General features: G+C 37.3%; 1 protein-coding gene across 2 annotated transcripts in view; it reads right to left on the reverse strand.

Moving 5' to 3' along the window:
- Positions 1-590: 590 nt before the first annotated feature.
- The window catches only part of PRDM6 (PR/SET domain 6), an 81631-nt gene continuing 64844 nt past the window's right edge, over positions 591-17377 (reverse strand). The window contains exons 7-9 of one of the 2 annotated variants that reach the window (XR_012578205.1): positions 12091-12267; positions 2546-4800; positions 592-910 (exon numbers count right to left, since the gene is read on the reverse strand). Coding sequence is in view for 1 of the 2 variants with exons in the window: in XM_026794447.2 (XP_026650248.1) it covers positions 4686-4800; positions 12091-12267 (292 nt within the window). In the remaining variant the exon portion in view is untranslated. Of the gene's footprint in view, positions 4801-12090; positions 12268-17377 lie in introns of both variants that reach the window. The other variant, XM_026794447.2, reaches the window with a different exon arrangement.

A 17377-nucleotide genomic window follows, 5' to 3' on the forward strand; every position in this document is an offset into this window, starting at 1 on the left:
CAGTGAAATAATCCTGAAAAAGGCACTGAAGGTCCTTTGCAGTGGAGCATGGCTACTGTTTTTAGCTATGGTTTTAGAGTGACTTCTGATGAATGAGTTCCAAGTCCACATCAACTGGAATTTTGAAATTCTGTCTTAGTCCACTAGATGGTGGTCCTTTTAATCAGGATTCAGGTAAAAGAAAATTACTCAGCCACAAAAAAGCCAAGCACTAGAGTAGGCAAAATAGAAAAACCTAGTTATAATATGTATAGATCTACACCATAATCTATAGACAAGTATTCCAAAATACATTTGAGAAATTGCTTGAGCATAACTGTGGCATTTTCTCAGCAATACATCCGTAGGAGTTGTGAGACTCAGTGACCAAGAGACTTAAACTTGATCTCACTCTCTTCTGTCTGCAAGAGTTGCAACTTCCAAGCCACCAACACTTTTTGGAAGCTGATAATGACAACCTCAGCAAGGCATGCTGATTATTTGAGGCCACCTTCAATGCACAATCACTCTAGCATATTTCATTTTCTGCAGAGCACAGAATTCCATAAGTAATATTAACATAAAACAAAGTCTTAGGGTACAGTAATAGAAATGTTTTATTAATCAAATATATTTACATTTCTTCATCTTCTTTTTAAATGTGTGCCTGTTATTTTCATTTAAACACAATGTAATCTTTACATTTGATATCACAAGAATACAGCTACATGCATGACTTAATTGGTCCTTTACAGTAAAAAAGAGGCAATTTCATGAAGTTTAAAAAATGCAAGCGAACTGTTGATCTTTCTAATTACAGTGTCATTTTTATTTTTATTACAACACAGGACCCCTTCAGCATACTCTACATCTATAGGGTGGATTTATGGGCTTTTTGAGATTGACTTGATGATGTCGAAACTTCCAAAATCTAGGAAGAAAAAAAAAATTCCATGGAGTCCCAGAATATTATATTTTCTGGAATCTTTCCACAGAAAGGACTTGCAAGGAACAGAATAGCATTCTAATTGTAATTTCTAAAAAATGAGAGTAACTTAATTACTCTTAAAAGCAATGAAGACTTAATAGTGGACATTCACTTATTTATTTGTTTGAAATCACACTGTTTTTTCAGCATCACATAATGCAATGGCACCATACAAAAAATAAATTTTAATTTAAAGGAGAGATGATGTTACCAAAAGTAAAAAGTATACACATAATTTCTTGTAAGTTTCTCGTATGTAATGTGCTGTAATTATTATATTATTCCCAATTCAAGTTTCTTTCATGGGAAGAAAATCAAATTGTATTTAAAATTATCATCTTTAGGGGCTATAAGTACGTTTATAAAGGACCCGAAGTCTTTCTGAAAGGTATAACTCTATGAACACATAAAATTTAATTCCACACTTGAAAAAGAATCAGAACTAGGCACAAGTTTTAAATATGATTTCCAACACGTTCACGGTTGGACAAAAAAAAATTAAAAACCAAAAGCTTGTATTTTTTACCAGACTACAAAACAGAGATGCCAAGTGCTTCAGAAATTCTGAAATGGCAGGCACATAATCACTACATTTAAAGATAATTGAATTACACTTACTGCTTCAGATTACTGTGTGCAAACACATATTGTATGCATAATAGACCTAAATGTACAGTTCTGCTGATACATGAATTGAAACTCACTCAGTATTTGGGAAGTCCAGACAGGAACTGAATTCTGTTTAGCCCAAACCTAGAATGCATTTTGTGTTCATATTGGTTTTACATTTGCCATACTGTAATAGAATGCCAAATGTGGTACTCAAGAAAATGCCACTATGGAATCATGGGTTCTCACTGTATTGCTTTTGTATGCTGCCAAATGTGTTGTTGTGAAAATACAATGTATAAAATAATACAATAATTGAAGTTGTCTTTAGGCATATGGAACAACATAGTGGTTTACACTAGAAAGAATTATCTGGAAGGAAAATAAAATAAGTTCTGCAGACATACTACTCTAGTGCATTTTTTTTTAAAATCCAATATAATCTTGAAACAATTGACCTTTATTTCACACCCATTCAGAAGAATATTTAGACATGTTTAAATGAAAACATACAAGTAAGCCTACCTGCAGCCAGCAGGGAACTTGCCATTTCTGTAAGCACATACTTAGGTACTCTTTGCACTACATGATTCAAATACAGTGGAGTCTCTTCACCGCTGCAAACCTCATCCCTGACCATGGGAGCAGGGTTAGATAATGCAGCAGCACAACTCACTGATCTAACATAGCTCCTATTAGCTTTTCAGAGCTTGACATTTTCCCCACTTACTTCGTTTATAAATTTTCTGACCTCTTGTTCTTTAACTGTTTGCTTGCAGAAATGATCAATACTGTTCAAATAGTTAACTAAAAGTTGGTGCCCCTCCAGAATGTTACTTTACATTAAGTCACTTAAATAGTGAAAAATGTGAGCTACCAGGCATGAGTGTTTGAAAGGTTTAGGATTTTATTTTGGTTTCTTCTGTTGCATTAACCTTGCTAGAAACAAAACAATGTTCAAATAGTCACCTTTAAGTTACAAGTCGTCCTACCCAGCTTCCCATGCTTCTTTGAACCTAAAAGCAAACAAACAAACACATTTATATAGTAGCTAAGAGTCTCTCATAGTTTTGAGGATAGAATCAGGCAGGTGACAGAATCACTCACTTCCCATATCTCTGCACTCAGAAATAGAGCTGAAAACTCATAGGAATAAACCTTCTTTGTGAGATAATCTGGTATATGCTAGAATAATGATAAAAAAATCTTTTTCCCCCATCACAATTTTTACATTTCAATGGCCAAACACAAATACTCCTGAAGTAATTCCCTGCAAAGCTTTGGAAACTCCAGATTCTGCAGTGTAGTTTTTACAATATAATAAATGAACACCATGCAGTATGGATGTCTTAGCTTTTAAACTCCTTTTAAATGCATTTTAATTTTATTGTAAGCTCTTTTTCTGCTTGAGCTCTTTGCAGAATTCATAAATGGTCTGAACCTGGTGTCAAATTTGTAGCTGATTCTGTCTAGCCCTTTACAGAACTGGATACTTTATTCTCTACATATTTAAAATCATCCCCATAAATGTGTTTAAAATATTTAATATAATCAACTGAGCCCTTATGAGCTACTCAGCACTTCAGTTTTGGTGCAAAACTGAATTAATCTATTTTAATCCCCATATTCTCCACAATTGTATTTTGCAGTATTACCTTACGATAAAGCATGACCTCAGACTGTTTAGGTTTTGCTTCTTGGTGGTTGTGATTTTGTTTCTTTTCTTTTAATTTATTTTCTTTTTTCTTTTTCTTTTTTTTTCTTTTAGTTTTTTTCTGGTTTTTTTTCCTTTTTTTTTAAACATTTTTGTCAACCTACTGCTCTAGCATTGAAACAATCAATATATAAACAAACGCCGCTGGTTTCTAGAAGTGAAAACATAATTTGATTAGACAAAATCGTGAAATCTGAAATACATCATAGATAAAAGCATGGGAAAAAGCCAATATGAAAATTGTTAAATCAACCCAATGTAGTGACATGTGAGCTTTTTACATTTATATTGGGAATATTTTGGCTTTCCTACATTCACTGTACCAGGCAAATTTCTATGAAGTGAATGCTATGAAGCTTCCAAGAAATTGATAAAGTATCTCAATTCAGATTTATCTTTTATTTTGAAGCTCAGCCCAAGGGTACTGAAAGCTTCATCTAATACAGGAGCATTTCCAATTTGATCCAGATAACAGACTGAAAATATCAATGGACTATAGTTTGGATTTCTGATTGGTTTTCCTAGAACATTAAATCAGTTACCCAAACCAAATGTATCTTCTCAGTTTTCTGCTCCTTGTAATATTATTTACACATGGACTGGAATATTTAGTGTTTAAAATACTTTTTACCACCTCTGTCTTTCATAGCTATTTGACTGAATTTGAAAGCTCTATAAGTTTGACACAGTTTTCCTACTTGTTTCTTTGTGTAATGTATATTTGCAGATATACAACATTCCATTTTTTTACTATTTTTTTTCTTTCCCAGAATATCTATGGCAATGCCAATGCAAACTAGTTGCATGAAAAAGTGCACACAGTGTGAGGCATGAGACTATGGAAATGGAATGCCTTTTGGTCTGAGGTGGCTGACACTGACCCAGGTACAGCTCGTGATCACTTTCCATCCCACACAGCAATTTCTATTTCAGCCATGTCAAGATCAACTTGCCCAGCCCAGCTAAATGTACAGATTACATCTGGGTCCTTTGAGTCATGCTACAAAAAAAGGTGCAACAATAAACAAGTCCATGTGCATTCTCAGTCATAACTATGAGCAGAAGAACTCTTGAGACTCCTCACTTTGGCATTAAATAACAATTATAAAGGCTTTTAGAATTAAAGCAATACATGAAGGGACTTGAAATGTTAACAGTCCCAAGTAACTTGTCAATTGAAATAAGACTCATCCCTAGTCATAAATAAATAATCTCTTTCCTGGTCTCACTTCCATGCCAGGATCAATATCTCTTAACATCTTACTTATTTTATTACTGCTTTTGGTTTTCTGGGACTGATTGAAAGTTGCTCAGAGGAAATCTTTGGTTTTGCTTAAGTGTCCGTGACATTTAATCATGACTTTCCTTGCAGTTTAATTCCAACCAGTCAATCAGTTAATCCACTTCAATTGATTCTGTGCTCTCTGTTATTGGCTTGCACTCATTGGGCATCCTCTGGTGTCGACTCAGCTGGGTGGCTTGTGTGAAGCTCCTCTCACACCTCTCGCACCTGGTGAAGGCAAGAGAGAAAATTGAGACCAGGGAGCTGCTCTGGGGGGGGTGATGGGCTTTGTCTCATCCTGCCTAATCAGAACAGACACTCAAAAGTGGCTTCAGATTTTACTGGCTCAAGAGGTTTAATTGGTGGCTACTTCCAAGGCCTTGATGCCTATGATGGGACAAGGCCTGTCTGATTCAGAACAGAGGAATCTGTCAATAGACAGGGGGAAGGTGATTTCTCCAGAGAGGCCTGTCCTGCTGTAGCTCTGATCACTGTCAGTTCAAATAGATAAAGAACAAAAAGAGATTTTTAGGAGTGAGCCATCAAAGAGGCAGCTTGTCTGCAGTTTTCTGCTCTGCATCCCCTAAGAGAAATTGATGACAAATAGAATTTCACCTTCTGCTTTTTTAAAATCCACAATTGCCTATTGGAGGATGAGAAATCACAAAGCAGTAATCGTTCAGTCCTAGAACAAGAGAAAACTCTTTGTTTATCAGATCTGACCATGTAGTAGGATTCATTTTTAAAAGGCACATAGAGATAGTGGTTACTTAATTATCTACAGGCATCCACACTATTTGTGAAATCTGTGGGTTGAGGAAGAACTCATAACAGCCATCAGTGTTGCTTCGCTTTTATATTGTTTCCCTTTCTACCCTGTTCTCTCTTAGACAACCATAATCTGCAAGAAAAATACTGTGTGAATGAAAAAACAAAGCCATTGAATTCTGCAGAGGATAGAATAGGGGCTATGGTTGCCTTGGAATTAATCCCTTATCTCTGCTCTAAAGACGCACTACTGTACTTAATCTCTCAAATGCTGTCTTCTTGATTTGCATTCTGAACATTAGAGAAAGGTTTGATGAGTCACAAACAGGGATGGAGCAGACCCTTTCTGTATGATGCTTGCTCCAAAAGCCATCTTCAGTTTAATGGTACCATATGATGTCTTATCTCCAGAAAAGGTTTTCATAAAAATATCACTGCAATGAATCATTCACCTTCAAAGGAGAAGTGAGAAAAGCAATGGACTCAGCTAATTCATTTTAATCTTTCTCTCTTCACCGATGTGAATGATAGAAAGTGAACTGTCAGTGATCTGCTTATTAAAAAAAAAAAAGATATTTACACGCATGTATAACTGTGGATATTCTTCACATTAATAATTTTTGGTGATAAATTTCTGCTTCAGGACTATTTAGCACAGACATTACAGAGTCATTCATCCAGGTTACTGTACCAATCTAAAATGTCAACACTTTTAAGTTGTATTTCCTTGATTGTCTTTCATGGAATATTTTTAGCATCCTATGCCACTGTTAAAAACTGCACTGTGATCTTGACAAATGTAAAATGTCAGCTTTAATGTATCAGACCTATCAGCTCAATGAAAATAACTCAGAAGTATTGATTACTTAATGATTTTTGGGGTATTCATTAACGTCTATGTGCAGATCATCCACTCTCCAGAGCTCCTGAAGTGCTGATGACACATTAGTGCACTGCTGATTGTTTATTAGAAAACTGATTACTTACTGGATTAGTGTGTCAAAATATACTACCTTTCATGGCCTGACAAACTTGCAAATTATTGTATTATTTTTATATACATACATATATATCTATCACAGAGGCATTATAATCAATTTTAAGGCTGGGGGGTTAACTTAGTCTGTATGAGATATTACTGTCTACTTGAACTTGATAGTTTGGTTATTTTGATGTCCACAAAGACAAGTACTTTGCTTGATGAGTAATAGGAGGGTTGGATCCTTGTCTAACTAAGCTGTAAGTGATACAGTAGCAACATAACATATAAAATCAGGTGTGGCATGCCCTGATTTTAAGAGCCTGGCCAAATAAAGGAAATAAGGGCTAACAGGATGCCTAGGGCACCATTAGTGACTTAGATGACAGCTATAGAGTGATCCAAAGACAGTGCTACCCACCAAAACCATTTGCTGTGGCAGGCCTCCTTGTCCTTTCTGGGGCCTGTCTGGGAGGCTGGAATAGGGCAGGCATTCACTCGGCACCTTGCATTGTTAGTGAAAGTGCAGAGCAAGGTTTACCACAGCTCTTTAAAACACAACTTCCCATCCTTCATCCACAAGATTCCTCTGTTGTAGGAGTGCTCTACCTTCCCAGCTACAGGCTGATACACTAACATCAAGCACAGGAAAGAGGGATGCTAAAGAGAGAACAGAAAGGGGATAAATCTCTTGATACGAGCACCTACCCTTTATGAATAGGAAGGCTGTGGGTGCCAAGTGTTGCTGCTGGTCAAACTGTGATGTCTGCATTTACACAGCCCTTGGGCAAAAGTCAGAATAAAGCCTCTGACAAGGCACTTAATTCCCTTGTCTTTCTCTTGTACCTGGATGACCTTCAGATATTACCCAAGGTGCTTGGGATTTTCTAGGTACTTCCAAATCATGTGGGTGGTGTTTTCAGGACCATAGTTTTGGATATATAAGTACCTGGCTTATGGACAGAGATGTGTATTAGGCTCCTGATTCCTCTTTTCAATGTGGTCCAGAGAAGTTGTTGCTGGATACAAACTGATAGAAAAGGTGAAGATAATAGCGTCACAGCAGTCAGCATTACTGTCTCACAGTAGGTAGGAATGGGAAGAGGAGCAGGAATGTTTTTCTTCTGGATTGTGATGTACTCTACTAACCATTCTTTCCCAGCCCATCATAGCAGAATAACCACTCCTGTAAGCTCTGCCCATGAGTTTGGTGAGTTTTCATGTGCATGTTCCTGTATGTAACCCTGACGTGTTTAATGTTGTGTTGGACAGTTGAACAGTGGACAAAATTGTCAGAAAGGAAAAAGACTCCATAGCTCATGTGCCCGCACACCAAGCCACTATGGGACTGAGCCCAAGCCTGAATGATAGACACACCAAATTTTGGCTAAGCCTGCACTGTAGACACCTGTATTGGCAATAATGACACTTATTAACTGAGATACAATTTAATTTCCACTTAGGGCCATCTGATGGCATTTGAATGGAATTTAAACAGCCCCAGGTGCATATAGGTCCAAAGCAATTCCAAAGTCCTCAAACAATTAGATACCATCAGTGAAAACTGGATCCATGTTGCCTTCTTTTACAATGTCTGTGTACACTGTAATTGTAAGGAGCAATGTCCTAAAGCATTCAACCTCCTCAGCCTCAAGGCTTCACTCTTCCACAGAGTTTCCTGGTATGATTTGCTTGGGTGGAGGTGGTAAACAGAAATGTTCTTAAGTTCACAAAGTGCACCAATAGTCCTGGGATATTTCTACAGTACTGGGGTTTCTGATTTTGTTTAGATAGCCCTCATTGTTACATCTGCTTGTTTGCTTCACAGTGCTTTCAAAACATTGACACCGAGGATTGGTTTAATTTTCACTTTTATGCTCAACCTCTGTGAAAGGCTTTGGGTGGAGAAAATGCTGAGGGCCTATTTTAGAAAAAAAAGACATTAATTTGATACTTTCAAAATTTCATTCAACAAGTACATTTTAAACTCCTTTGGAAGGGTGTAAAAAATCCAAGAAAAACTATGAACCAAAGAGAATCCCTCCTGACAACTCTGAGATGTCACTGCAGGTACAACGTACATATTCAACCTAAAATGAATGCTGACCACTTTTGTATTTCAGTAAGTAACAATGTAAAATATGTGAGCTGTTGGAGGCTGAAAGACTCTTTTCTCTTAGTTATTTAGGGTTGACTGATAAATATTAGATCTTTGAATAAACCTGATTCTGTAGGCAAATGAAAATTGGGAGGGGGTGAGAAAAAGATCAAGAGAACAGAGGCGACAAATAATTTTCCTTTTTCTCCTGCATTTTAATTTACTTAAGATCTTTGCTCCCAGACTAGCAGCCGTAGTGGAGACTTCAGTAAGATAAGAATACACAAAAACATTACAGTGGTGTGGCTGGCTTGATAGCTTGTGATGACATGAAAAGTCAAATTCAGCTAAAGCTTTGACTACAGATAACCTCACTTAGCATTGTTATCTTAATGAAAAGAAAATAGAAAAGTCTTCCACCATACATCCAAATTTACCTAGGACCTACAAAGAAAATGGCCTCTCACAGAGAAAGATTTTTAACCAATCCCAAACATCCTCTCACAAAACAATTAATCTAAAATATTTTTGAAAATACTGTCACTAGTGTTCACCATTTTTAAAACCAGCTTCTGGAAATAATATGCATACAAATATACTTGGCTTTTAACATTGCTGATTTAATCCATGCTGAGTGTAATTTGTCTATACCCACATATGAAAACAGCTGCCCTATTGCATTAGTAATCATGAGATTGCGTTCACAGCAGAAGCACCTTCAAAATTATACCTGATATTTCAAAATAGTTTAGCTAGAATTAGCTGAGTTATTTTAAATAAATTAGCTAAAATTTAAGTAATTTATCACTATCCATGCATGGCAATTCTTCCTAATATTAAAATATTAGTTAAAAGAATATTAGTTGTACATCACCACAAATACAAACTTCTCTGAGGTACAGAAACACTGTTTCAGCTGGCTTTTCTGTCTTTTTTTTTTTGTTTTTGTGTGTGAGTGTATACTCAAAATTCTTCATAAACAAACATTTAAAACCTAAATTGCATGATCAAGAGACAGATATTTTGTTTGTTCTGTTTATGGTTCTTGCTTAATAGAATTTGTTGAGGGTCTTTTCCTAAACTTTCTTAATACCAGATCTTGTGCAACCCTTTTCCAAAGGAGGATCCAAACAGTGATGAGACATCAAGAGGAGTTGCAGCTCTTTCTTTTTTCTCCATCAGAGATGATAGACTGATTTCTGGATAATTTTCTGCTCCTCCTCTCTCAAATGCAAGTAGTCCTGCATGAGAGACAAATCTGCCCTTTTGAACAGCTTGCAGCATCAAGGCTCGTGTGTCCTCTTATCTGACTAGCAGGGATGGCAAAATCTGCAGCTCCAGTTTCAGCTTCACATCAAGTTACTAGTCAGCTTAGTGAAAATACTTCAACAAGACTTCCAGAGAGAAAATGGTGCTACTGTTTCTTGTGCTTGAGGAAGAAACTAAAGAAACACCTTGAACAGTTGAAATGATGCCATGCATCATAAAGAACCAGTATAAAGTATACACTTTTTTTTTTTTGTTGCTCTGTCCCGCAACTTAAGGAACAGTCAGATACATCCTGGAATACTTAAATGCTTCCACTTGAGCAGGGCAAAACATAACAAACAAATAAAAAAACAAAAAAATCAAAAAACCCAAAAAAACCCCACAAAAACTAACCAAAACAAAAAACAAATCCCAGACCTCTTGTTAGTTGTATTACATATGTTAAGCTCTTTCACAAATGAAATTGTGCTGTAATCAAGTCCATTTTTGAAAAGGGTAAAAAATTAGTATACCAATGGGGAAAAATAATGACTCTAAATTGGGCAAAATAGCAGATCTATTGGAAACATGACAAAAAGAGGACGTTAAGGAAAAAAATTAAGTGGAGTCAACAAGGTTACACATAAGTAACACCTTAACATTAAACGAAATCTATTTTCCATTTTGACCCGGAAACCCCTTCCATTAATTACTAAAATCTATTTACACAGCAACTAGATAAAATCAATCTGACTTGCTCACACCATTTTTGGCTCACTTTCTGTGGGCTCTGAGCGTTCAACAGACTGGCTCAAGAGAAGTCGATATTTAGATGTTCTGGGCCTCCACGACATCCTAGCCATGATTCCTGACATGCCAATTCTTCTGTTCTGGATATGCAGCATTTTGTTCCTGGCTCTGCCCCCTCGCCCCCAGCAGAGACGTGTGGAGGCTGTGCTTCCTCCCAGCCTTATATGGAGGCAAAGTGTGCTCACCAGTATCTCTGTGGGGCTGTTATGAGCGGTTCTGACAGGCCGAGCTCCCTTACACTAACCAGATCAAAAGCACTGTCTGGCAAAAGTGGGAAAAAAAAAGTCAAACAAAGAAAAGTAGAAAGAGAACAGACAGTACTCGGAGAACTGGGAGAGACACACACCTTCTACACATATTCCCCTTCCTCCTAGGAACATCCAGGAAGCTTCCAAAAGAAGTGATATCGATACATTAGGTGGAATTGCTCCAGTGACCACATATATGTACTCTGAGCCTGTCAGTTCAGCCAAGACAAAGACACAAACATGGGATATATTTCTTCTGCTTTGGAGAGCCCTTCCTCTTTAGTAGGCAGAGTCTTGCACAACAGAAGGTAAAATATCAGGATCAGCTGTACTATTGCTGGAAATGAGCACTTCTGGAAGATTTCTGAGACAGGTATGTGCTTAGCTTTAATGTCAGTAATTGAAAACTTCAGAAATTAAAGAAGTTTGTCTAATGTAAAATCATCTTTATTAGGTGACATTTTTTTTCTTATACTTTGGACAGCTGAACACTTTCAATTTATTACTATGGTCTTTCAAAACTTACGCCACAGAGTTACATTTTCTATTCAGTGATTCTGAAACTAAAAGAAGGTGCATATTCCCCCCCCTATAATACTAGAGCCAAATTAGCTTTTAAGTGAAGCTCCATCTACCTCAGCATATAGACATCAAAGAATCATATTAATGTTCTTACAACATGGCCTGTCTCAGTCTTGGTCATATTTTCAGCTGTGGTTCTCTGGCAGCAGCTTTTCACTTAATTAAAATAATCAAGGTATCATTAGAAAACAGAAGATTGTGCAAGGGCTTTCAAGAAACTCAAAATCAAAGCCATATAAATTCTGATTTTAACAGCACCACTAGCTGTTCTACCTCATTGTCACAGACATCTTTTTATTAAAATCCTTTCGTTAGGATTTTTCCTGCTGAAGCTGAGAAGTTTCAGCAACGAAGTGTAAACAATGGTTATCTGCTGCTGTGGAATGCAACAGGTGGATCCGTGATTGGTCTCCCGTGGATGTTTGGATTTACTGACCACTCACAGCAGAGCTGTTCTTGCTCTCTACTAAGACACAGACCTTTGTTATTCATTCTTTTCTATTCTTAGCTTAGCTAACCTTCTGAGAACTTTCTCTCTATTCTTTTTAGTATAGTAATAATGTAATATATATCATAAAATAATAAATCAAGCCTTCTGGACATGTGGTCAACATTTCTTGCCTCTCTCTTCATCCTGCAACCCTTGCAAGCCCTGTGGCACCACATGGTCTGACCTTGGCTTTCAAGGGATCGTCAGCCGAGTGCTGGCGATGCTGGTGAGCAGCAGCAATGCATTTCCCCCCCCTAATCTCAGCCGGCAAAAGCCGCTGGCCTCAAGTACTTACTTGAAGGGCTTTTCCCCGGTGTGCGTGCGGATGTGGTTGTTGAGCGTGGTGGCCCCGGCGAAGGCGCGCCCGCAGTAGCCGCACTTGAAGGGCCTGTCGCTGGAGTGCGTCACGACGTGGTTGCGCAGCTCCGAGGGCTGCGAGAAGGACTGCGAGCAGTGGCCGCACTGGTAGGGCCTGTGGTGGGAAGGGAAACGGCAGCGTCAGTGCTGTGTGTTGGCACCAGCAGGAAACCACACGGGACGGGGGCTCCTGATCTTCCCCATGGTTTCCAGAGAGAAAAGCGGGCGCGCTTCTCTGGGTCTTTCTTGGGAAGCGCAAACCCAAAACTTCACAACCTCTTTAGAAAATGTGAAATTCTTGGGCAGGAATTAAAAGAGAGTCTATGGGACCAAAAGCCATAAATCAGCAAACTAGTGAGCCTGCAGTACACATCTGCTTGCCTTAGTTCTCTCAAACTCAACGGTACTCCTTAGTCAAAAAAAAAAAGATCCACACACATGGAGCTGAGGGACTCGTGTAATCCTCTGTCTGCTGGTGTGAGCTACAGCCTTACTTGCAAATGTATATCTGATGGTTATGTGCACATCCTGTCGTTATTCTGTAGCTATTCACAATTAAACTCCTCATATTGCTTTGGAGGATTTTAGAGATCACTTATTTCAATAAGAGACTTGGAAAAAATGACTGCTGTATTAAAATTATCTTTTTATTTTCTTATTTCAGTTGAAAATCTTTACATTTCATTAACATTTTTTCTCCCATCTAGATTGAAAATGTCTGTTTTGGGGATCTCGGAAGGAAACACAGAACTCAGGTTTTCAACAACACGTCATGTTAAAAATAAACATAACAAACAAACATAAAAAACTGACTGATATGTTACAAATTCAGAATCATAACAAGCAGACTGCAAACACAGAAAAAAAAGGATACACAACAACAATGTGAGACCGGTCTTCTGAAATGCTAACTAAAATAAAATGCCAAGAAACCATGTCTATATATTTCTCTTCAATAAAAGTGGCTTTATATCAACACCCTTCTAGGTTTTTTTTCTATTTCACATTTGTTTTAAGTTAGTAGCAGAGTCCTAAGTGCTTATCAGACTGCTTGCTAAGAAAATTAAGATCTTTTTTCTGGAGGGATAATAATGATTTTTACCCTACACAACATTTTAACTCTTGGTGTCTGCGTTTCCAGAGCCAATGGCCCACACAACTTAATTGCTCTCTCCGTAATAAATGTATATGTTTAAATGGCTAGAAACCAAAACTAAAGGGAAAGAGACAATGGTGACCAGGCATGTACAATTCAATTAAGTGCAAAATAAAGTGAACTATCTCATTTGTCAAGTGAACTGCTTAATTGTGGCTACTTGCATCACTGAACACAAATACTATTATTTTACAGTGCTTCAGAGCACTGAACCCTGATTGTAGAATTTTTTAGCTTGATTAATAGCTCAGTATTCATCAATAACTCAATAGCTTACAATTTTAATTACTTGCATTTGAAAATCTAGCTACTCTCTAACAAGTTTGAATGTAAGGTATGAAAGCTGTGGAAAGGTAATTTAGATGATGTGGCCCTTAAAGATACACAGAAATATGTAAGATAATATTTAAAAACCAAAAACCAAGAAAATGTTTTTCAGTTTCTCTTATTGAAAGACAAGTAGTAACATGTCCAGTTTTCACCTTTCTTGCAGTCCAAAGTTAATTTGCGCAGAAAATATTTATCAAATTTGGTAAGAAATTTCAAGAGTTGATAAAACAAAGATAATTTGTGAATGCAGTAATCAAGCACTTTTAAGCAAAATAAAGCAATAATATATTCTGTATCCAAGAAACATTGATTTTTTTTATTAGTGAAGGAGACCATTAACATCTATTAGCCTCTGGTTATCTGTTTTTAACAGCAACCACAAAAAATGATGCAATGCGACATAAAGCAAATTAATCTTTTTATTTTTTAAAGTGATAAATAAATCAATGTTATTAACTTAATGCAGTGAAAATTCACACTGCAACTTGTCTGTAAACAGTCAAAATTTCAAACCAGATATAGGTGAACATTGTCATGGCAAACAATATGGGTTCATTGCCTCAAAATAAATGTCTTCTTTACAAAATATTTGGAATACATTTCACTGGCTTACACTCAAGTAAATCATCCCTGCAAAAGATCACCAATTGTTAGGTCACTTTGACTCCATTTTTCTGATTGATCCACATCTTGAGAGAAAAACTGTTAAAGAAGTTACCCTTCTCTTTGCGGAGGATGAATTTATCCAGTTTATATACAAGTAATTCTAATTAATGCTAGAATGCCTAATTTTTTTAAAGCTTAGATAAATGACATACATTAGACAAAATTAATTTTAAAAAGAGAGCCTAAGAATGCATTGAAATACTGTAACATCTTAAAAATGCTCTAATTTGCACAATTGCAGATTTAAATATGCCAACTTCTGACAACTTTTGGACGCTACTATTTTTCAAAGAGAAAAAAAATATATAATTACATTCAATAAGTACAGAAGTTATCGTTCTGTTCTCTGGTAACAATTTTCCTGTGCTCGGAATTTTTTCTTTTCTTGGAAGAAGATAAAATCAATATGTTATTTTTCCAAAAAAATTAAAGTGGTGCCGAAGGCCTGAGCAGGAGCTGTGCTCGGTTCAGTGAGTGCATTGACATGGGTAGAGCACGCCTGCCTTTGATGCAGCAGTTGTGTCTTCTGCCATCAGTTTTGCCTGCACTGGGACAAGGAATTCAGATGGTGACCTCGCTATGACAGAGCTCTGCAGACAAGGAGGAACAGCAACAGAGGGACAGAAATGTTGGTCCTCGTGGGCCGTGCTTTCAAAAATCCACTGCTGGACTGAATGCACTGGCAGCTCAGAAAAACTCATTTCCTTGGAATAACCAATACACGTATTGTGCTTTCCTGAGCTTCACAGTATCCACGTGAATCAAAATCTTACCAGATCGTAATTTTAAGTTACAGTTAAGAGCAGCTAAACTGATTACAGCCATGTGCAGATGAGAGTGATGTTCCGACAATCATCAAATCAGTTCTAATGTTTTTTATAGAACACCTAGTTACACAGGAACTTTTAGCTTCACATCTTTCTTTTTGAGCTTAAAGAAGGGAAATCTACTTAACCAGAAGAAAATTTTCCTGTTGGAAAAATTTTACACTATTGTTATTAATCCCATGTATCATTGATAAGCTATCTAGGTTTACTGACATTCAGAATCCACCAGCTTTTTCTGGAAACCGTAATCCTACAGTCTCTGACTCTATGATGGCCCATATAGGAATATAGGCCATCCAAACTGAAATTCTGAGAGCAATTCTAATGTAATAGTTTTCAGGTTTTGTGGTAATTTATAATTTGAGCTTTTCCAAGCTGTGCAAGACACATTTTCCAAAATTAAAACACTATGGAATAAATTTTGCTCTCTAAGCTAGACAATCTCTTGAATGATTTTGCTCTTTGGTGAGGTCTTTTCCTGTCTTAAAATTTCCTTACTTTGCAGCTGCTATTTTTCTGGTGAAACCACATCATGTATGGGATCAGTAAAAAAAGTCAGGCTTCCCTAGAAGGCCTACTGAACTTCACCAAAGCTCATGCTTTGGGCAAGGAATGTAGAACTCCTAATATGTACAAAGCACATTAAGAGACTAGAAAAATCCATATGCTTTCATCTGAAATAGCTACTGAGAGACAGCTGTACATTTAGGTTAATTCTTTCTAGATTTTCATTTAGCAAACTTGACATAGCTTTATTTGTCTTTTACTATTCCTCTGTCAAAAGAATATATTTTCCAAATTCTGACTCCTAAGTGTATCTAAGTGTTATAAATTTATTTTCTACATCATAAACTATTAACTCTTTGAATTATTAGAACCTTAGAAAATCCAATCATTATTTTCCACTGCATTTTCAAACTATTTCCTTTATGATTAATATGTTTTTAGTCTGGCCTTGTCAGAAGTGAATTTGCCCTTTTCAAGGGGCACATGGAATTCTAGTGTAATCTTAGAAATTTCTTGTAAGGGCAAGTTCCTGAATACTTGTAACTTTGTCATTGAAACTCAGCCCAGTGAGACAAAATAGCACAACGCTGTATTTTTTTTCCTCAGAAAGAGCTGGAAAAGCACCGGCTGAGAGACTGGCATGTGATTGAAAGTGTTTTTCTCCCTGTTGATGACTAAGAAGTAAAAAGCCAACATGATCATAGAATTATAGAATGGTCTGTGTTGAAAGGGGCCTTAAAGACTATCTTGTTTCCAGCCCCTTGCTATGGGCAGGGACATGGAGAAATATGAGTCTCCTCAAGCCATGTCTCATGAGCTCCTGGAGATCTATTTCACACCCAAGATGGCTCAGCTACCTTAGAAGGCATAAAATCAGCAGGATGGCTTCTGTGGCAGTGTTGGAAACAAAAAGGTTTTAATAAAAGGCAAAATAAAACTCTTTGCAGAGAAAAACTGAACCAGGTGCAAAAGGTCCTTGCCCCCGGTAAAACACCTCACAAAAGCAGTTAGTTTCTTTTATCTCTTCTTTTTCTAGTAAATTGTGGCTCCTGCCCAATTAGCTATCCTTAAGTTTGAGGTGAAGACCCCCGGGTCCTATGAGGTGTCTTTTCACCTAATTGAGGAGAGAAACTTCTGTGCTTATTTCCTTTTTAAGGGGACAAAGGATATTTTTGTCACTCTGTCAAGAGGGGGCACATTCCTATAGGACATCTTCCACTCAAGATCCCATCCTATTTGGCCTCGATCATTCCCAAGACAGGGCATTGACAGCTTCTTTGGGAAAATTTCAAGTCTGCCTCATCACCCTCACACTGAAGAATTTCTTTCTTACATCCCATCAAAATTTACCATCTTTCAGTTTAAAGCCATTATCCCTTGTTCTATCGCTAAATGCCATCACAAAAAGTCTCTCCAGATTTCTTGTGGGCCCCTATGTGTACTGGAAAGCTCATATAAGTTGTCTCTGTGCCCTTCTTTTTTCTACCCTGAGCAGCCCAAAATTTCTCAACCTGTCTTCATGCCCCTGATCATCTTTGGGATCGTCCTCTGGACTCTCTGTAGGAGATCCACATCCTTCTAATGTTGGAATCCCCAGAGCTGGATGCAATGCTCCAGGTGGGGTTTCACAAGAGTTGAATAGAGGGGGAGAATCACATCCTGCTTTTGACACAGCCCAGGACACGTTGTCTTTTGTGTTGCAAGTGCACACCTGGCCCATGTCCAGCTTCTCATCCCCC

Source organism: Zonotrichia albicollis, chromosome Z (genome assembly GCF_047830755.1).
Source record: "Zonotrichia albicollis isolate bZonAlb1 chromosome Z, bZonAlb1.hap1, whole genome shotgun sequence".
NCBI lineage: Eukaryota > Metazoa > Chordata > Aves > Passeriformes > Passerellidae > Zonotrichia > Zonotrichia albicollis.